This window comes from Aristolochia californica, unplaced genomic scaffold, assembly GCF_029961685.1.
Source record: "Aristolochia californica isolate CCGP_79_NKW_82.1479 unplaced genomic scaffold, dmAriCali1.0.hap1 SCAF_1, whole genome shotgun sequence".
Classification (NCBI taxonomy): Eukaryota; Viridiplantae; Streptophyta; class Magnoliopsida; order Piperales; family Aristolochiaceae; genus Aristolochia; species Aristolochia californica.
In genome coordinates this window covers 6,161,409-6,181,375 of record NW_027181770.1, presented here as the reverse complement: position 1 = coordinate 6,181,375, position 19,967 = coordinate 6,161,409, and the positions used below count along the sequence as shown (strand labels likewise).

Genomic DNA, 19,967 nt, shown 5'->3' with positions numbered 1-19,967 from the left:
ATGATGAGACCCGGTTAATCCCACATCAGTTAGCAAGGGTGGTCTTGGGTGTTATTTATGTGGGTTTGTAAACTTCCCCTCTTGAGCTAGCTTTTGGGGCGAAGTTAGATAGGTTCATATCATCTAGTATGAAATTCGTACCTTGACTAGTCGGGTGGGCTGGTCGATGGGCCCATACGTCGGTTCCTTGTACGAGGATGTGCAATTTAAAAGGGTAGGGAATGATGAGTCTCAGTTAGTCCCACATTGGTTAACAAGGGTGGTCTTGGATGTTATTATATGTGTTTGTAAACCTCCCCTCTTGAGTTACCTTTTAGGACGGAGTTAGGCAGGTTCATATCACATTGACAAAAGGAATGCCACCATATTTATTTAACGTTCATGTAACTTGGACGAGACTTTGTTCAAACTGGTTACTTTATTTTTATAGCATTTTTTTAAATAAAAATTCTTATTTATGATTTATCTCCTCTTTTGGCTTTGTATATATGCATATTGTGAGAATGAAAAATAATATTGTGTTTGATAGTATTCAAATAAACACTTGAGGTTTATTCATAAAGTTTAGAAACCACATTAAAGGCTTTTCAAGGTAAAATTACACAATAATGCATAAAAAGCAATAGTTGTTTAGTTAGAGGACATATTGCCATGATTTTTGTAAATTCTCATTTGGTTTTAGGGAAAATGTCAGTGAAATTGTAGATGTTGTTACACATGTTATTGCAATTGCTCAGACCAAGTAGGAGAATATTAGATTTCTTAAAATTATTTTTTAAATTTAAAAATATTTGAAATAGTCCTCTCTAGATCCTAAGGCTTGACTAGCGCTTGCAAGTGTGTATTGCTTAACACATAAAAAAAATTATTTGATAGGTACATCAATCCTACGTACATATTCAATGCAGAAACAACTCAAATAATCTCTAATGACTTAATTTCAAAATCTAAGCCCACGGTAAATCTTGGATTGGTTTTTACATTAGGGGGAAAACATAAAAATCAGCTCAATAAAAAAAAAAATTCAAAGTATAGGCCCTAGTAGTAATCTAAATTTTAGTGAATAATTTAAAGTGTATCGAGAACAGTTTAATGCACTAGACTAAGGATATCAATAAATCTCAAAGTAAATGCATGTAAATACTTCAATTTTAAAAATTTATGCAAAAACCCTTTCAAATGCTTCAATAAATCAACATGCTAGAATGTATAATTTGATTTAAAATAAAAATAGTCATTGAATGCATATTTCTATTAGAAATAACTTTTCAGGAATTCCTTGAAAAGAGAATAGCAACTTAGATTATTTGGTTTTCAAATACCAGCTTTCTTCTTCAAAGTAAAACCCTATTCCAAAGTTTTGGTTCTCATTTCAAAAACACGCATTCAGATGGCCTTCCCTTTTTCAATTGCTACAAGGGGGTGATAACACACATGAGATTGCTTTCTTTTTCTTGGGCCCCGTCATGACAGAAAAGCGAAATGTTCTTGTCATTGACAGCTCTTTCCCTAGTCTTCTTCGATCAGCCTCTTGCTATTGGATCTTATCTTTTCGTCCGAACCAATTCAATGATGATGCACATTGATCTCAATTCACCCGAACCCGTCGCATGGGCTGGGTCCGACCCATGGGTGCACTCAGCACGGCGGGTTTTAACTTTTTTGATCAGAAACGTTGAGGGCCCCATAAATCTGTTCATTTAAGCTGTTCTCATGACACGTATGGGTCACTGTTTCGCACATTATCCGTTACACACACATGCGTGATTCCGAAAGCTGACAAACTTTGACTGCTATTTTGTCTTTTGCCGTCCCAAAATCGGAAAGCCAGCTCCTTCCACGGCGACCGAGCTGTACACTGACAGATACCCGACCCACCAACTTTGACCAACGTCATTCCTTTCAATAAAATAGTACAAAATTTTCCAAGAACGACGCAGGGGAAAGCAACCCACCAAGGAAATAATGGAATACCGGAACCCTTCATTCATGAAACGTTAAAAAGTGGAGAAAAAGCACGGGCGAAACCAACGAGGAAGACAAAGTTTGGAATAACTTTGCGTACGTAGAAACCCAGCTGCCTGAAATTCCAACCGGATCCCGTCTGCTCAGAGCTTCCTCTCTAATTGTAGCGTTCATGCTCGAGAAGATCAGGCGAGCGTGTGCATGAAAAAATAATAAAATAATAATTACTCAAGAGTTCAGGAGCTGATGGAATTAAAAAAATATGGCTCCCCATGAATCCATCTATTCTAATTGGAAGCTAATCGCCTCTCGGTGCGCAGTCGGCAAATTTCAAATCATTCGACGACAATTTCCATTTACAGTCAACTGAATATGTGTTCTTTGCATAAAGGGCCCTTCTTCGCACGATCTTTGCTAGACGAAAGCTATTAGAAAAAAGTGAACACGAAAAGGAACTGCTTGAGAGGTGAGACCATGATAAACCGAAATCAAATAAACAGAGTCCTAGAGAGAGATTACCGTGCATTCAAATCCCATAATTGATACGCAGATTTGAATATATTAAAGAAAATTTTGTGAAATGATGTTGGCTTGGCCCTCAGAGAAAGCAGCATCTGCTAATAGAGTGTTTGAGACTCCTGATCTTTTTGCTTTTTCATGTTTGTGTAACTAAATCTAGTTTTACAAATTACACCACATTCAAATGATCATCACCAACAAAGGGAAAAAAAATGTAAAAATTACAAGCCTTTCTTTCCCCTGATCTTCTGAGGAGCTGACGGCGGCGGCGGTGGTGGAGATGGTGGCGGCGGTGGAGCAGCCTTAACCTTCGGCTGATTTTTCTCTGGTCTTTGGCCGTTGGTTATTACTTTTGTCTGAGATTTTCTCCTTTTCTTGATTCCAAAAGCACCAAGCCTCTTCCTCTCCTTTTCACTAATGGTCTCCAGTTTGGGCTTCCACTGGATAGACCGTCGGCACCCTACAAGCTGCGTGTAGTCTTTCTGCAACTGAGGCGTCGTACACACTTTCCCCTTCAGAACATCCGAACCCTCCGATTTCTCTTCTTCCTCTCCCAGTCTCCCTTCTTCCATCAGCTGGGCTATAAACTCGTCGGACACCCGGATCTGAAGAGTCCCAGAAGGTGTCTTGTGTACTTCAAAGGGCTTACAAGTCGCAGCTTTCTTCAGAAAAGCTTTCTTCGAAGAAGCGGCATCGTTAGGTAGAGAGGATGTGGATGGAGCAGAGGCGAAGGAGGCTATGGTCACGAATGACAGAACAGATTGGAAAAAATGCTTGGGAAGGAGAAAATACTTGTGGCCAAGCTTGAGCTCGTCCTTCTCAGAAAGAGCCGGGATTTTCTTGCCGATTAAGAATGAATCCGAGTGGCAGATGAGATGCTTGGGGAACTCGAGCATGAGCTCGGCGGCGTTGACTGGGCGGTTGTAGATCTTCACGAGGCCGTCTGATTTGATAAGCTTCACCGTTCGGCCGGAAGGATCTGAAGAAACCTGGTGAACGCAGGAAAAGTGATTTCCCATTACATGAAAGCACCATGGAAACGTGTGAACGCTTAGGAACTTGATGCCCATGCGTCCATGTATCCGCCTATAAACAAAACCAAATCAGAAAGGGCAGAAGAGGATGGAAAAGCTCAGCACTGAAGAAACCCCAGAAAAAGGAAAGATGAAGGAAGAGTATGATGTAAGAAGACGAGGTAGAACCGAAATGGGTTTTTCAGGTTTATGGACAAGAAAGCTGGAGCTCGTTGTAGGCTTTCCTTTTGAGTGATTGATTGTAGCTTGACGAAGGGATCTCTCTCTCTACCCACTTATTTCATTAGAATATATGTATATATATAAAACGGAAATAATTTTTTAAAATCTCTGAGTATGGCAGGGGTTTGACGATTTGACCAGAAATCCGAAACGGCGACTGATTCGGGTATTTTAATCCGAAGATACGGAATCTACAGAGGCAAGCCAAGGCGTTTTCTTCGCTTTTGCTTCGCTTTTGCTTCGCTTTTGCTTCGCTCTGACCACAAAAGCGGCTGAGTAATTCAAAGAAACTAATAAAGCAGAGTAAAATCCCGCCCCCTTGCTCGAGTTAAAAATTGGCAACTCGGGGTCCAACGTTTCAATTATTTTTCAAATCCGGGGCCGAGAAACGAGAACATGGGGAGATTGTATCATGAGAGTTTTCGATCTCGTTCGAGGGCCCACACCATGAACGACCAGATCACCGTCCCCGTGAATCACAGGAGGCGTACATACTCTCTTATCCATCCATTAGGAGGTGGGAAAGGGTATTATTGCCCGAGGGACAGCTTTTATTGGGCCCACATCAATGTTGGAGGCTTTAAGAGGCGGGCCCGCAATGATAACCGAAGCATCTAGTGAGTGGTGAATACCGAGTGGGAGAAAATGAGATTAATATCGACTGAGTCCACGTAAATCGGTCCCGTTCAGAAGCCATGGGCATGGCTTATACCGAGTAGACTTGGGTTTTTCAAATAGGGGCAACAAATTTTCTCTTAGTCTATGACTCATTCACGATGGGTCATAAACGGGACTAAAAGTACATTAGAGAATTCGCATCGGTATGTCCACATCATCACATCATCATATCATGAGGCATTTATAAGACATGTCATTATGATACATCATCAGTGCGTCGCATCAGTACTCCACGTCGTTATACTTTTTTGTTCTCCCGTTTTCTTTTCATTATTGGTTTAAAGTTTTTTGTCATTTAAAACATATTTTAAAAATATTAATTTCGGGTTTTAAAAATCTTAAACATTTCATTACCTTTTATTTAATATGATAAAAAATAAATATTTTTTAATCTAATTATTACCTTACATTACCTATGTAAGATATTTTAAATTTTAAACAATATTTGATAAAAAATTTAATTTAATTTTTAAAAATCTTATTTGTTGGTATATATTCTATTAAGTTCTTTTTTATAATATAAATATATTAAATTTTTATATCAATTAATTAATAAAAAAATCATATTCAAAAGTATTTAACACATTTCATTATAGATTTAAAATATTTTAAAATTTTTAAAATCTTTGAAATAGTTGCATATTAATTAATAAAAAATCATATTCTAATCTATTTAACACATTTCATTATTGATTTAAGATATTTTAAAATTTTAAAATATTTTAAATTTTTTATTTGTTTTTAAAAAATATATATGTCAATACGCGTTTTATTACCCTCTATTTTGAGTAATAAAATATAAATATTGTATATTAATTAATTAAAATATTCATATTCTAATCTTTTTAATACATTTCATTATTGATTTAAGATATCTTCAAAATTTAAAAATATTTTTAAAAGTTATTTTAGTTTTCAAAAATCTTATTAGCTTCTATTTATAATTATAATAAATAAAAATAGTATATTAATTCATTAAAAATCTTAATTTAAAATATTATTATTGTAAATAGAAGATAATAAAAAGTGTACCCACAAACAAGATTTTTTTAAAACTATAATATTATTTATAAAAAATTATTAAAATTAAAAAATATCTTAAATCGATAATGGAAGGTGTCAAATATGTAAGAATATGATATTTAATTAAGTAATATACAATTTATATTTTTTTATTATAAAAAAATAGTTAGTAAAATATGTACCAACAAAATAAGATTTTAAAAAATATTTTTTACAAAATATTGTATTAAATTAAATAATATCATAAATCGATAATGTAAGGTATTAATTACATTAGAAAAATACTTTTTAAATCATTAATAAAAATTTATATTTTATTATATTAAATAGAAGGTAACTAAATGTGTAAGATTTTTAAAACCAGAAATTAATTTTTTAATTTTAAAAAAAAATTATAAAAGAACATAAATTAATAAAAAAAATGGAAAAAAAAGTATGCTTTCATGGAATGATGACACCACCACGCATAATGACGTATTATGATGACATGTCAAGTGACATGACATTAATTCATTCGTTTTCAAGTGTTCCATGATAACATGATCAACGAGACGGAGTTAGCGCTGGAGTAACAAAATCATTTAAAAATATTAATTAATTAATTATGGGCTCGTAAGCGTCTTCATCTTGAACCGAACCCTCGTTGTTTACAGAAAAACCTGACCTAACTTAATTTAGAATGAATTAAAATCGTTTATTGATCTCAATAAAGTTATAATATGAACAAATGAAAAGAATTGGAGTTGAACGATTCATGATTCCAAATTTGACTAGCAACCTTCTGTTGAGCGTCCCAGGTCATCGGTCATCCTTCCACTCACCATTTGTTTCTCTATGCACGTGCAATCAGTCTCTTCCACTTCACCGATCACCATCTCAGTCGACGATCATATTTTTATCCACTGAAAACTATTTCGTTGTTTACTGCTGCCGAGAAAACACTCTGGAATCGGCGACCTACTTCTTCTCTACGATTCCTTGCTCCAACGGACAACGATGCAATTCAAAGCAAATTAATAAATAAATACGGAAGGACACCGATCGATGATAACATTCGTTATACGGATATCTTTTCTCGATGTTTTTACGTGACCCAGAAAAGAGTCTCTCTGCTACATGCAAAGGAATGCTAACCAGGTGTCAATTCCAATCTCTGTAGACGCACAGAAAGAGACGAGAGACTTCACAACTCCATCGAGGGAAACGTTAAGCTGCAGTGCAGACCCGTGTTTGGGATTTCTTATTTCTTTCTCTGTTCTGCTCCTTGTGGTCGACTGGTCGTAGATCTTGTGGGTTTGATTTGATTTCGTGAATCTTTAACGTTGAATAGCGGGTTTTTGCTTGGCTTGATCAAGGTTAAGGTGTCTGCTTTTCTGTCAGGCGCGCTCTGAAACTTGTCTGTGGTCAAGGAGGCAACGGCACCATTTCCGCTGCCACTGTTTGGGGGATAACTCTTTTGAGCTTAGAATGGCCAAACAAGGAATCCAGTGGTTTTGGTTTTCCTCCGGCCGAGATCTTGATAAACATTTGGTGGTCGTTCTATTTTGAATTCAGGTCGAGGGTGAATTATGTAATCTAATGTTTGGGTTTATCAACAAATTGAGACGAAGGAACAAAAAGCTCGACTGTCAGTCTTGTCGCCATTAATAGTGAACGGTCGACAGAACAAGTTCGTCAATTCTAGAATTTGAAATTTTCTATTTTCTTTTTTTTCTTTTTTAAACACTAGAAGATCCAGTAGCTCAACAAAATCAGGTGGCTCTTCCGTACGGGGCTTCCTTTCTCATTAAATTCAAACCAGAGGACATCTTTGCATTTCAGTCAGTAAGGAAAGTAGAAATATTAAACATAAAAACTTTGAAGAATGATTCTGTTGCTTTAGAATTACACCTTCTTCAACAGGTTAAACATAAAGACGACTGTAGATAGCAGAAATTTTAAATAGCTTTGGGACCGGTCGGTGGAGAAAACTATTATTGGAAGGAACAACCAAGTCAAAAAATCTACAATTCTGGATTCCTTTTCTTGGCCAGTCAAATCAATCATAATAGGACAATATTTCTTTCAACTCTTTAGCTATTTCCATGCACTATAGATTCAGTTTCAGATAAACCCACTTTGAAAACTTTAACACACCACAGGAGAGAAGATCTGTTCATCTCCCCCCAACCCCATTTTTTTATTTCATCCTTGTCTGCTTCAGCCAAATGTTGGATTCTTGACCCTCAACCGTCTGCAATCCCCCGCCTTCTTTACAGAAATTTCTTTGCAAATGTCAATAGAGGCGTCTGGTTGCCTCTCTCAAATCATAAAACTAGAGGAAGGGTGGTCTTTTCCATTGCCGGGGCCCTTTTAGATGGTAATTGATTTAATCGAGTTTGTCTTAGGCCGAGAATCACTCATCAATATCATGTGGATTTCCTTGAAGACTTCATTCAGAAGCCTCCACATCCAACCAAAGTACAGAATTTTTCAAAGTCTGCAGTGGGAAGGTTTACTTGTTTGAAAGGTGGGCCAGCAGCGTAGATGCGTGTTCTGGTTGCAAGAGAAGACAAAAGAGGCGAAACAGACATTCCACTTGTCTTATTTACTCCACGATTAATTAGAAATTATCACCTGCTCAGTTTAGAATTAATCAGCATCGAAGCATAAGTAAAAGCTCCCTTTATTATGTTAGAGGAAGCTGTAGCAAAGGTAGCTAAAAGAAGAGTCTCAAGGAATAGAAATTAGGTAAACTTGCACAAAAAAGTTTGGTTCTGGCCTTCTTTGGTAATCGATATATACATTATTTTAATGGGTCCGTCTTGAGAAACTAGTTTGGTTGAAATCTTCCATCCAGTAGATAGGAAACAACTACTGGGTTTGTAATGGAGGAGGATATGACCAGAAAATGGAGTCTGTCTCCATTTTTTTTTTTTTCTGAACGAAGAATTTAAACTGTTGGGAAAGAGATTATGGGGGTTAGCGCAGGATTGGTGTATAAACTCAAAGATGACGGTTCTTCTTCCCGGGAAATGTGTTGCTGGGTGAGTGTTGAATGCCCTAGAAAGAACTAGATTGGATTTGATATTTCTTTCCATCGCTTCCATGCACACGCACGAGATGACCCATGCCCTGTATGTTAAAATGTGGCAGCCGTCAGATGGTTAGTATATTATTAGTCTGGAACTCATGCTCGTGGTTTTGGAAACTAATGCCGAAAACTTTTTGAAAGCGGCCACCAGGCTGAGAACACTTTCAGCCACACTTGGGACCATAATCATTGACAATGAAGGATGCCATGTAGAACTATCTTAGGCTCATATCTGCAAAAACGCCTGAACTAGTTAGAGAAATTTTAGATAATCATATCGTGTATCAGCTTACATGCTGCAAGGTTTTGAATCGCCGAAACCTTTCTTATCGACATGACGTCTGAAGACGTTAACAACGTTTTTGAAGATTTATTTGACATCTAAAACTAATTGCCTTTGACCAAGGCCATATCATCGCAATATGTAACCAGTTTTTCCAATCTCTAGGCTGGAGATGTTTCCTTCGGAACGAGTCGGGATTGGTATCCAGTACGATGCTCTCTTTAAAAGTGCAATTTTAGAAACTCCTGGCTCGGTCCCCTGCCATAAGGACTTCACCCTAACCATCTTTACCACTCGAAATCTTGCGGTTGGGTAGACTCGAAGCCGTTGAACAAAAGGGGATACCCGTAGCCAGTTCTTCGGATGAGGAGACCATCAATAGGAAAACATTTATCAACGCTCATAGAATACCCCCAAACCCTAATGATGCTAAGGAGGCATTTCTGTATCTGCGATCAAAGCCAAGCTCACCCACTATTGCGCTTCAGTAGTTACAGGTACGAGACAAACGGCAAATAGAAAAAGAAAAAGACGACTTTTGCTGCTCGCCTAAATCGGGGAATTCTGTAACCAGTTCTATTTCGGGTAAATTCTAATTGCAGGAACAAAACTAGAAGAATTTGTAGTTACGCGTCGAATTACAACCAGGCAACAACAAAGTTTAATCCCAAGAGTCCTCGTTGTGCATAAATATTCACCTTATTAAATAGATATAACAACAAATGTCAAAAAGGCAAAAATGGGGAAAAAATTTAAAGAAAAAATTCTTCCCTGGATGTTTTTAAACTTCCTAAATGTCGACCTCAAATCCTTCAAAACTATAGTATCTCAACTCACTTCCCACACGAAATTAGTGAGGCGTTTCATCGGCGACCACCACCAGCTTTCCTTACAGGTGGAGCTGATTCTTCATCATCAGATTGGATATCCCCATATTGCCACATTTTCAACCTCTCTCGCTTAGCTTTGGCTTGGTGTTCTTCCAGATTATCAAGTGCCGTCTGTCTATCCTTGGAATCCCACCTGTTACTTCTTTCCAGCCTAGCAAGTCCTTCCTATTAAACACACGGAACAGTTCAGAAAAAAAACTAGTAATAGAAGAGGAAATAATTAAGCTCAATATCGAGACAAGGAACTTCTCAATGAGTAGTTTTGATTAGCAACAAAAACCAGGTAACAACGTCTGAGATCTGTGACTGAAGCACATAATCATTGTTCTTACACGTCTTTGTTTGTCATGCATAAAATCAATTCCCGTTTCAACAGTTCACTTACCCTGTGGCACCGCCCCCTGCTGCCGAGAGGAAAACACTTCCCATAGTTTCACATATATGGAAGGAAAATAAAGAAGAGCAAGCCTGACGTTTCCATTCAATCATTATTCCAATAACTTTCAAACATCCGCACAGAGAAAGAGTCATAGAGATGAGACAACAAGAGAGACAGAACAAATAGGACCTCAAGAAACATTGAAGATAACTATCTACCAGTTACATGATTCTTACATGTAATACAATATTCGACAGCCAAATATTAGATAATGAGCCCATCCAGTTTAGATCGTCTAATATGTTATTTGATATGAGCAGTAGTATATTGACAAAAGGACTGTTAACAGAATGAAAAGCAAGCGACAGCACAGCGAAGTGGTTAAAGATTGCGTTCAGGATTTCCGCTTTATAGGACCATCTTTGTCTCACACCCAGCTTTTTTTTTAATGGTCCCAGCCATATTTTTTAACAAGGTCAATCTTCTAAACAAAATAGACCCGACTGGTTCCAAGTAAACCTAAAAAATAAGAAAAAATTAAAGACTAGTATATTTCAAAAAGTAAAAGCAGAGTTGATGCAAAGGCAGGGAGGATAGTCTGTAGTATTTTGTGCTTCAGTCGTTTTAGGATAAAAAGTATTAAAAAGCCATAATTTGAATCATATGGATTCAACAAGCATAAAGAATAAAGTAGAAAAAATAGAAAAACAGAATCTTAACAAAAATAAACGATTGAAATTTGATACCAGTTGAGATAATGGGATTAAAGAAAAAAAGACAAGTAAAAATGCAACTAAACCAGCTGAATCAAACCCAGCACTTCTAAAAGGTACAATAACCCGACAGAACAGGCACAAGACTCCCCTATATTAGGATCTAAACTGTTTGGCTAATTAATTGGGTTTATCTTCAATAAAATTTAGTGGGGGTTAGTCTGGGCTTCTAATCCCCACAAATAACAGAAATAAAGTTGATAGAAAAGGCTGAAAGATGGGTAACCCAACCTTTTATTGCTAAAATCTAGGAAATTCCTGGTTTTCAAATTCCAAGGGGTGAACTTGAATATTCAGGTGTTATTTTGTAACTAGCAGTAGCCCACACAAGAGAAAAATAGCTTCTAAGAAATTATTCTCAGCAAAATAAAAATGAAATAATGCTGCTCCAGCATCCAAAAGAGAAACTTGCATTAATCTTCAAAAGTTATGAAAGTTCCAGCATATCTCCCTATATTAAAACTACCATGTCCTTTCTAAAATAGGCTACATAACTTAGGTAGAACTTTCATAGAACTAACCTCCCTAACAAATTTGAATTATGACTTACTAAATTGAAAACCACTTGTTGGAAAAGGAATCCAGCATTTAGCTTAAATAGAAACTACTATCAATGAACACTTTGAAGTTGGATTCAAAGCCCATCCCAAAATGATTAGCCAACTTAGGAAACCTCTTTCCCAACTAATAAACTCAAGATCTTTGTACTCACTAATCTATGTGGGACTTTTCCTTAACACTCTCCCTCATGTGTAGGCCTTCTTTTGTGGCTCTACAAGTGGATAATTTTAAATGTAGGCTCTCATATGAGTACCTGCTCTAATACCATGTGAAGTTGGGTCCAAGACCCATCCCAAAATGACTAGCCAACTTAAGAAACCTCTTTCCCAACTAATAAACTCAAAATCTTTGTACTCACTAATCCATGTGGGACTTTTCCTTAACAAAGACTTTATGATTTTCCTAAATTGATTATTAATAAAGGAAAGTCCTAACTAAACACTTTCCTAAGTACAATTTTCCTAATCAGGACATTAATAAACTAATAAACTAATAAACTTAGAAACATGGTGACTTTCCCTATGACGTACCAAATTTAAGTACTTTGCTAAATCAGTAACATTATAAAAATAGAAACAGTTACATTTGAGTCTTCTTCTTTCCTTTTCTTCTTCCTTCTTTTATATATCATCAATCAATCTGGATGACTTTCTTCTTCCACAAGTAAGCCATGTACTACATTAGCTTCCCACCTCTTCCAAATATAATGCAGCACTTTTTACCATTAACAGAGTTCAAGGATGCCTCATAGACTCCATATGACAATGAAAATACACAAATCAGCCTCTAGAGCTCCAGGAAGAAAAGCTCAAAAATGACAAATGGGTGACACTTTAATCTCAAGTTAGTTCCATGATCAAGTGATATGAACACGCATTCTAACAAACCAGAAAGATGAAGGCATAAACATAAAACATCCTAACATGTATAGTAAAATTAATTTGGAGGAACCACGCATATAAAAACAGAAAAAGTTTATGCTCAAACCTGCAGCATGGCAGCATTAATGCTTGAACCACCTTCTACATCAACCAATGTTACAATCAAGACAGTGCCCGTTCCCTGTCCCTTAACCTTTCCTCCTGAGGTGTCCTTCTCCTCCACCTGAACTCTAAGCTCTTTCGAACTACTTAGAGTGCATGCACTAAGATATTCTGCTGCCTCCTGACCAAAATCTTCCTCCAGGCTAGGGACCTTAATGTATGCAAGACTGCATAGCTGAGCAAGGCCAGGAGCTGCAGAGATAGAGGGATCAAGAGGTCGCAACCCACTGTAAGGCACTATTTCTTGATTCCCATAATCTATGTAAAAAACCTCAAACTTGTCCTTAGGAGTTTCAACAGCTCCTCGTGGTCCATTCACAATCTACATTAGCAGTCACAGATAAAAATGGGTTTAGGTGCAAAACAAAGCAAACATCAAAGCAAATGCAAAAAGAACAAGAAATAGAGATCTCTCAAGGGACGGATTCCTTATCCTCTTAATTCTTTATTACTTGTTTTGAATAGTAAGGCAACCCACTTACATTTCCAAATTTCAACTAGGAAAACCATGAAGAAATTAAACTTCCTGCAGGACGTGTTACAAAAGATAAACTAGCCAGCTTCCATCAACAGTGTTTCAAACCAAAAGTTACCAAATACTCCCACTCCATCATGCAAAATAAAAGTACTTTTAGTTTGCCGAAAAGAGATCAGATACAAGTGACTTTATTTGGAGGATGCACTGCCATTATTTTTGCAATTGAACAGGACCTGGCCACCTTTCCAAGTCAATGGTAATTGAAGAATGTCGCTTGAGCCTTTGGTTCAATGGTAGGGGATTGTTATATGCGAAAAGGCATGTGCAATTAACATTCATAAAAGAAAAAAGAAAAAAAAATGTACAAGAGAATCTCAAGTTGAGCTTAAGAAATTAAAAAACACAACTTCACAGACTGAGACAACATTTGACACTGCTGTTCCATGCTTCATATGAGATAAGGAACTGTAGACTGGACTAACATCTTTTGTTGTAGAAATAGACTTAGATATTGGACGTCATTTATTTGCACATATTCTGCTTTTCAACAATTTGAATACTGTAGTTTCACTAGAAAATATAGAGAATGAGAACCATAATAGATGAAATAGTATAAGCTTGTTACCATGAAGTCACTAAACCTTTAATGGATAAATCAAAAGTTAACTTACCATGGCCCTGTTCCAGGAATTATCTGCACTGAACTGTGCAAGGACAATATCCCCTTTTTTTGGATTAAATGCACCAACTACAGGAGCTTCTAGGAGAGTCAATGAGGCAAGCTGCTGTTGAATAGAGGCCACTCTCTGATCACTAGCAGTTTGAATGTAAAATTTTCCACCACCCAATACTTCAGTGACCACCACCTGAACAAAAGGACCAAAAAGCAATACAACTTATCCATCATAGTAAGACTAAATTAAGAGCTATGGCTAAATACAAATTAAAAAACCTACCTGAAACACTTCCTTCTTTTTGTTGTCAGAAACTAAACCATTTGTAACTTCTTCTCCTTCAACATAATTTTCCCATACCTAAAAAGATGTTTATGGAGAGTAAAAACAAGAAATATCATTCAGTAAAAGTTTTCCTCCTTGAACTTAAACAGTAAAATAAATAAAGATGGGAAACTCCAACATCACACTTTAGAACTGTTTACTCACTTTTAGTCTCTGCTTTTTGGCAGATTGTTCAGCCTGAACAAGTAGGTGAGCATCTGGAATCCTGTCAACACCAAATGTTTGAAGCTTTGCTAAACCAGCTTCCAGAAGAGCTACAGCCATGTTGGTTTTTGATTCCCATAAGGAACCCAAGAAAGTTCCAGTTCTATCAACTGTTTCTACTTCAATCTGTGAAACTACGACCATTGTAAGTTGCTAGTTATTGAAATAAAACGATGAAAATAAAGACACAAAAAGTACCTCAACATCCCGCTGCAAAATCTTCCTTCTCATGAAGGCAATAGCTTCATCTGAATAAGGTTCATCACGGCCTGGGCATCTAACACCAGAGAAAGAGAGGGCAATGCTGCATGTTTCCTTGGGTATCAGCAATTTAAACCGGTGACCACTAAAGACATACTCCACAATAGCAGGTAATTTCCTACTCCGTTGCAGAAATGGCAAGAAATCTTTGGCCTTCTTTGCTGAAGCCTGACAAAATAAAGAAAATAAATCATCATCAAGTAATAAAGAAGAAACCACGTCGTACGCTTGATAGTTGTGCACAGTTCTAACCGTTAGCAAGTCAGTAATGTGCATGACTGGTGGATCCTTGGCAGAGTGCATCCCTTTCTTTCCGTTGACAGCACGAGACTCAGCAGCAAGCAAGGCATCATAATAATTAGACCTTTCCTCAAAATCACGATGCCTAATCACAGTGCCAAAGCCACGTGAAACAACCAGCTCTGCAATATTAATTCCAGCTGGTTGGTTACCAGTTGAAGCAGGAACAGGGGCAGTATCATCTCCTTCAACCTTAGTTGGAGAAACCAAGAAGACTGAACCAAAGTCCATGACTCTAGAATCTGATGACCCAGAGGAAGGTGCAAGACCAGGTAAATCCACCATATTAACCTTTCGAGAATATTCCATTGAAACATTCACCTGCAAGGAAATAAAAAGAGAAATATATAAAGCACTGAATCAAACAATTTTAGGCATTTGTGTAAGCAAAACAAATGCACACCTGTCGACCTAAAAGGCGTGTACGAAGAAATTCCCGAGCCTCACGAGCATAAGGTGCAGGTTTTTCATCTCTCCGAGGGTTTCCCATTTTAGGGGACCTGATACTGGATAGATTCACACGGCGCTCAGCAGCTGGACTACCATAGGGGATAGCATCATCTGCTACAACAAGACAGTCCCCACTGACAACTTCCACGACCTGAAAAATAGGGAAGGAGTAAATAGAGAAGATAAAAAAAGGTTTCACAGAGAAGGATCCACTTGCTACCAGGTGTGGATGCATCGGAATTACAAAACATCTGATACATCTAAGATTTGGAGAGTGATGTCACAAGACACCCCTAAGTTAAATTTAGTGCCACAGCCTGTATAATGGATGTTATGCAATGCATAACATCTGTTACGTTTTGAATTTGGGCCAGTCCAATACAGACGCATGTTATGTGATATCCACCACTGCTAACTAAATTATTCAATGGAATTTATACCAACCTTTCCAGTGAAATTTTGATCATGAATAGCCTTTGAATTAGTAGCAGGAGGAACATAGTTCGTCCAAATTCTCAACCTGTCCTTCTTTGCTTGAAGCTCAGCATTTTTCAATCTCCTTTTGGCATCTTCCTCCATCGTGTTTGCACTCCACTCCACATATTTTGCCAAACCCTATAATGAACAGTGAATAAAAGTAAAAATGTGAATCAAAATGGATATCCAGGGATAGATACCACAGGAAAAACCCACAAGCAAAGTCAAATATAATCATAATACACATGATTGCATAACAGAAATCATAGAGGCAATCAGGAAATATCAGGGGAGCTATGATGCAAATTTATGATGCAGAGCAACTCTCGAAAAAAAAATATTTATCGATCAGCTTTACTCTCGAGCACATTAATGTAGTTTGACTCTAGCACATTATATGGAAAAATGTACATTTTCGACAAGCTCCAAGGCCAAGTCCTTTGCTGAATCACCATCAGGATAATATACAGAACCAATCAGATTGCTGAATTTGTCTACCCCCTCGAGTACAATTCGGACCTGACAAAAAAAAACAAATAAATGCAATAATTAATAAAATGAGAGAAATCTTAAAAAGACAACCCAAAATAAAGGCTCCCTTACATCTCTATTCAAAACACGAATCTCTGTAAAATGTTTTGCTTCCCTCCCAAATGAATCTGGTGAAACTTCAGTAGATGATGTAGTTGAGGCTGCTAATCTTTGTGCTGAGGTAAGTGGACGACTTTCTGAAGGGACTTCTTCATTTGTGTCTTCTAGTGGTGATTCAGGCTCAGGTACTGATTCCGCCACAGCCCTTCTCCCCATGGATGGACTCTGGAAATTTTGGTCACGCAAGTTATGGACAACTGAGGTATACAAGCAGGACTACAAAACTATACCATACAAACACAAACTCTAGGATAATCAAGATGATTACCTGAATTCCTGCAACAAAAACTTGAACAAATTGGAACTCTGGTAGCAAGTAGACTCGAATAGTACTCCCATCACGAACTTGTTCAACAATGCCTTGCATAGGTTTGCCTTTGTTGGCAGCTAAGAGTCCCATTGCATCCAAATTACTAGGATCCCCAATAGCAGAAGGAGGTAAATTTCTAATAGCCGCTTCTGAAGCACTGGCCTCCTGCACAAGCCAGTCTACCAGTAAGTATCAGAGACAATTACCAATCTGTAATTAATATTATGTATTTATACCATACAGTTGTATCTTAGTGCCACCTAAATGTCAACCATCTTTATTTTTATCGTGAAATAAATGTAGACTTCAAGACCTCACTTATGACTAATGCACGGCCAGATCCTCTTTGACTGTTGATGGGCCCAGCAGCCTAAGTGTTGTGAAAAAATATGAACAGGATGGTCTCAGGAATCCTAAGGTACCAATGCCATCATACTCACAATCTCAGAACGGGTTAGCACATGTTACAGCAACCCATAACTTCTAATATGAGAGATGAGACCTGCTCGTACTGTAAAATAATTCCTAATTACAGAAAGATGAGAACAACTCCTAGTGTCAGAACAGTTCCAAGTAAAAAGGAAGAAAATAACTATTTCTTGAGCTAATAATAAAGAATGTAAAAAAATTGGAAAATTGCCTTGTTCCAACGGCCTAGACCTTGCTGTTTGGCTTGCTCTTCAAAACGCAGCAGTTCTGCTAAGAAAGGGCTTGCTTCACCTTTCTGTTGACCTTGTTCTCGTACCTGCAGTCAATAAAATGCATTAAACAAAAATTCAAAAACTGCAAAAAACTCACACTGATAGAATGAAGTGATATTTCAGAGAAAACGAGATCGTCCTTGAGAACTAACCCCCACTGAACAAGAGATATTGTTGACTTGATTAGAAAAAATTACTAGCTATCTTACCAATAGTCTTACCTTTGCCCAACCTTCAGAAACAACTAACAGAGCAACATTTTTATCACCAAGGTACACAGATCCAAATTCCCTGCCAATGGATGGAACAGTGTAATCCACTCTAAACGTGACCTCCTACAGCATTAAACCAGTATAACGAAAGATTAGATTTAGGGAGAAGGTAAGGACCCCACAAATTGTTCTCCTGAATGGCAAAAACCAGGACAGTAACAAAAAATCTCAGAAAATTACCTTTCCGATGCATAACTTTCTCAAATATTCCCTGCTCTCCCAGGCAAATGGCTCATCAACACCACCTCGTCTAGCCTGGTGTAAAACATAGCGTCTAACTGATTATTTTAATATCATCATGAAATTTTTACATTGCAAACAGGACACAGATGCACATATATGCACTTAGCCACATAGGAAATACACACATATTGTGAGTGCTAGAGTCAATAGGGATAGACGAACCAGTCGAGGTGCAACAAGAGAAGACAAGGTTATTGTCTTCTCGGGTGGAATCTCTGCCTTTGTGATACCCATGATCACTAAGCAATCCCCTGAAGGAACAGCTTTCACTTTTCCTTTCAGCCATCCTGTTGCTCCTCCTGTTGATGCCATATCAAAGAGCTAAAACCTGCACAAGAACCACCATCAAAGAAGATAATGAACATGATAATATAGATAGCTTTTTCCTAGTTTTATTCTTTTTTTTTTTTCTGGAAGAAAGCTTCAATATGTTACATAAGATGTCTAAAATTGTAGAAGTAACTTCCAACCAATAAGAAGAACAGCACAAAAAAAAAAAAAAAGTCAACTATAAAATTAGATAAAAGAACCAAAATCCGATCTTTCAAATTGCTATACAAGCAAAATACTAGCGTGTTTAAAAACCAATCATATCAGTAATGAAACCAAACAAATACAGGTCGAACCATGGCACACCCTTGAAAGTAAAATTCTTTAATTATCGAACGAAGGAATGGTAACTTGAATAGCATATCTCCAATGCAGGTAAAGGATTTCCACCCCTCTTCTCCGCCCTTCTCCAGAGATCCCCAAAAAAAGGTTTTTTTAATCGTTACGCAAAGAGAACTATTTGGTTAAAACCCAACAGGAAATTTCTCAAAGGTACATAATAGACAAGACGGCAAGTTTATCAAACTGCCGTAAGATTAGGCAAGGACGGCGTAGACTTCAGCTCATCCAGATCCAGAAAAGCAGAAATATCGTGAACCAAACAAAATCGCAAAATCGAAATAGAAGCTAGATCTGCAACAATACCATTAGCCGGATTAGGAAGCACACAATGATCACTCCAGGTGAAGTATAACGCGAAAGTGATAGACGAGAATCAATATGATTTAAATTGAAGTCCGGTTATGATTGAGATATTACAGATTAATACCAGATTAACATCATCAATTAAATCGAATACAATCGGTACCTCAAACATTCAAGTACTCCAGATTTACTAACACAGAATAAAATATCGTACAGAGTGAGATTTCCTTTCAAGGAACAAACAGATCACGGCTGACTTCGTTCTAAAGAAGAAAAAAAAATCTGAACCCAACCTACCAACCTCGAAGAGAACGAGGAAAAATCCTCGGCAGCAGCTGAGATCTTCTTCAGATTGAGAAGAGAGATAAAGACGAAGGGAAGGCAGATCTCTTCTGAATCTCACCTCCGTCTGTCTGAAGAAAACCCAATGAGAAAAGAAAATCTGTATTTATAAACTACGCTGGCGAGCGGCTCGCAGAGTCCTCTTATAGTGAAGCAGATCGGGAAGAATCCAAAACAATGAGCCAGGGACCAAATTTGGAACGATGAAGCATATGCGCCCCGTTTTTGCCTGGAATTACTAAAACTGCCCAAATATTCTAAATCGAAGACGCGAAAATGTAAAACCCAAGTCAACGTAATGTCCCAGTTGTAAGTCATCAAGAGGTCATCAACTCATCAGCGTTAAACGAGGGGAGGATATCAACCAGGTGGACCCACCATATGATGGGCCACATAAGTGCCATAAAAGTCACTTGACAGTCGTATCGTCTTACGTAACCTTTACCCCGATTTTATCTAAAATTTAAACGGGCGAACAGTTGTGACAAACTAACTGCTCCTTAATTTGAAGACCACGAGATAATCAAGTTCACTCAATTTTAGATAATTAGCGTTCTCGCCTCTCGCGTTAGAGATTTAAAAATCTTAGACCGTATATCGTACGCATGATCGGGATGCGGTATCCAACTATGAGCCTCGAGATTAGAGAAGAACAAAGGGAGATTATTCTTAAAAAAGTCAAATGAAAATTTAGTTCGATTTCTACGACCTCTCAACGCCAACAAATAGAAGAGGGCCGTAATTTTTCCATTATAACGGGGACTATTTTAAAACGAATGTAGGAGGATAGATTCAGTAATTCGGACAGCAGTGGGTGAAAAAGCCAGGATCCGAGAAGGCA

At 37.5% G+C, this 19,967-nt stretch overlaps 2 protein-coding genes across 3 annotated transcripts; both read right to left on the bottom strand.

The window, feature by feature from the left end:
- Positions 1-2,305: 2,305 nt before the first annotated feature.
- LOC137957504 (uncharacterized) lies at positions 2,306-3,777 on the bottom strand. Its single transcript, XM_068805151.1, has 2 exons — positions 2,485-3,777; positions 2,306-2,390 (listed from the first exon to the last, which is right to left on the bottom strand). Exon 1 carries the CDS (start codon positions 3,552-3,554, stop codon positions 2,706-2,708), a length of 849 nt encoding a protein of 282 aa, XP_068661252.1. The 5' UTR covers positions 3,555-3,777; the 3' UTR covers positions 2,306-2,390; positions 2,485-2,705.
- Positions 3,778-9,408: 5,631 nt separating this feature from the next.
- Positions 9,409-19,215, bottom strand: LOC137944003 (ribonuclease TUDOR 1-like). 2 transcript variants are annotated; one of them, XM_068789504.1, is made up of 17 exons: positions 19,082-19,215; positions 17,972-18,137; positions 17,747-17,821; positions 17,516-17,629; positions 17,234-17,338; positions 16,552-16,758; positions 16,236-16,448; positions 16,044-16,151; positions 15,600-15,770; positions 15,109-15,306; positions 14,658-15,026; positions 14,343-14,573; positions 14,085-14,270; positions 13,878-13,955; positions 13,593-13,787; positions 12,388-12,765; positions 9,409-9,852 (listed from the first exon to the last, which is right to left on the bottom strand). In XM_068789504.1, the coding sequence occupies exons 2-17, from the start codon at positions 18,119-18,121 to the stop codon at positions 9,661-9,663; spliced, it is 2,970 nt and encodes a 989-aa protein (XP_068645605.1). In that variant the 5' UTR covers positions 18,122-18,137; positions 19,082-19,215; the 3' UTR covers positions 9,409-9,660. The 2 variants fall into 2 exon arrangements, with proteins under 2 accessions (XP_068645605.1, XP_068645597.1); XM_068789496.1 differs by having other exon boundaries at positions 19,086-19,215.
- Positions 19,216-19,967: the final 752 nt, after the last annotated feature.

What these genes read in the sequence shown, in the direction of transcription:
- LOC137957504 (XM_068805151.1), bottom strand. Translation starts at nt 3,554, where the DNA reads ATGGGCATCAAGTTCCTAAGCGTTCACACGTTTCCATGGTGCTTTCAT.
- LOC137944003 (XM_068789504.1), bottom strand. Translation starts at nt 18,121, where the DNA reads ATGGCATCAACAGGAGGAGCAACAGGATGGCTGAAAGGAAAAGTGAAA. An exon ending in TTCGTGTTTTGAATAGAGAT is followed by an intron (nt 16,152 to 16,235) that starts GTAAGGGAGCCT and finishes TTTTTTTGTCAG; the next exon opens with GTCCGAATTGTACTCGAGGG. An exon ending in ATTCCTGGAACAGGGCCATG is followed by an intron (nt 12,766 to 13,592) that starts GTAAGTTAACTT and finishes CTGCTAATGTAG; the next exon opens with ATTGTGAATGGACCACGAGG.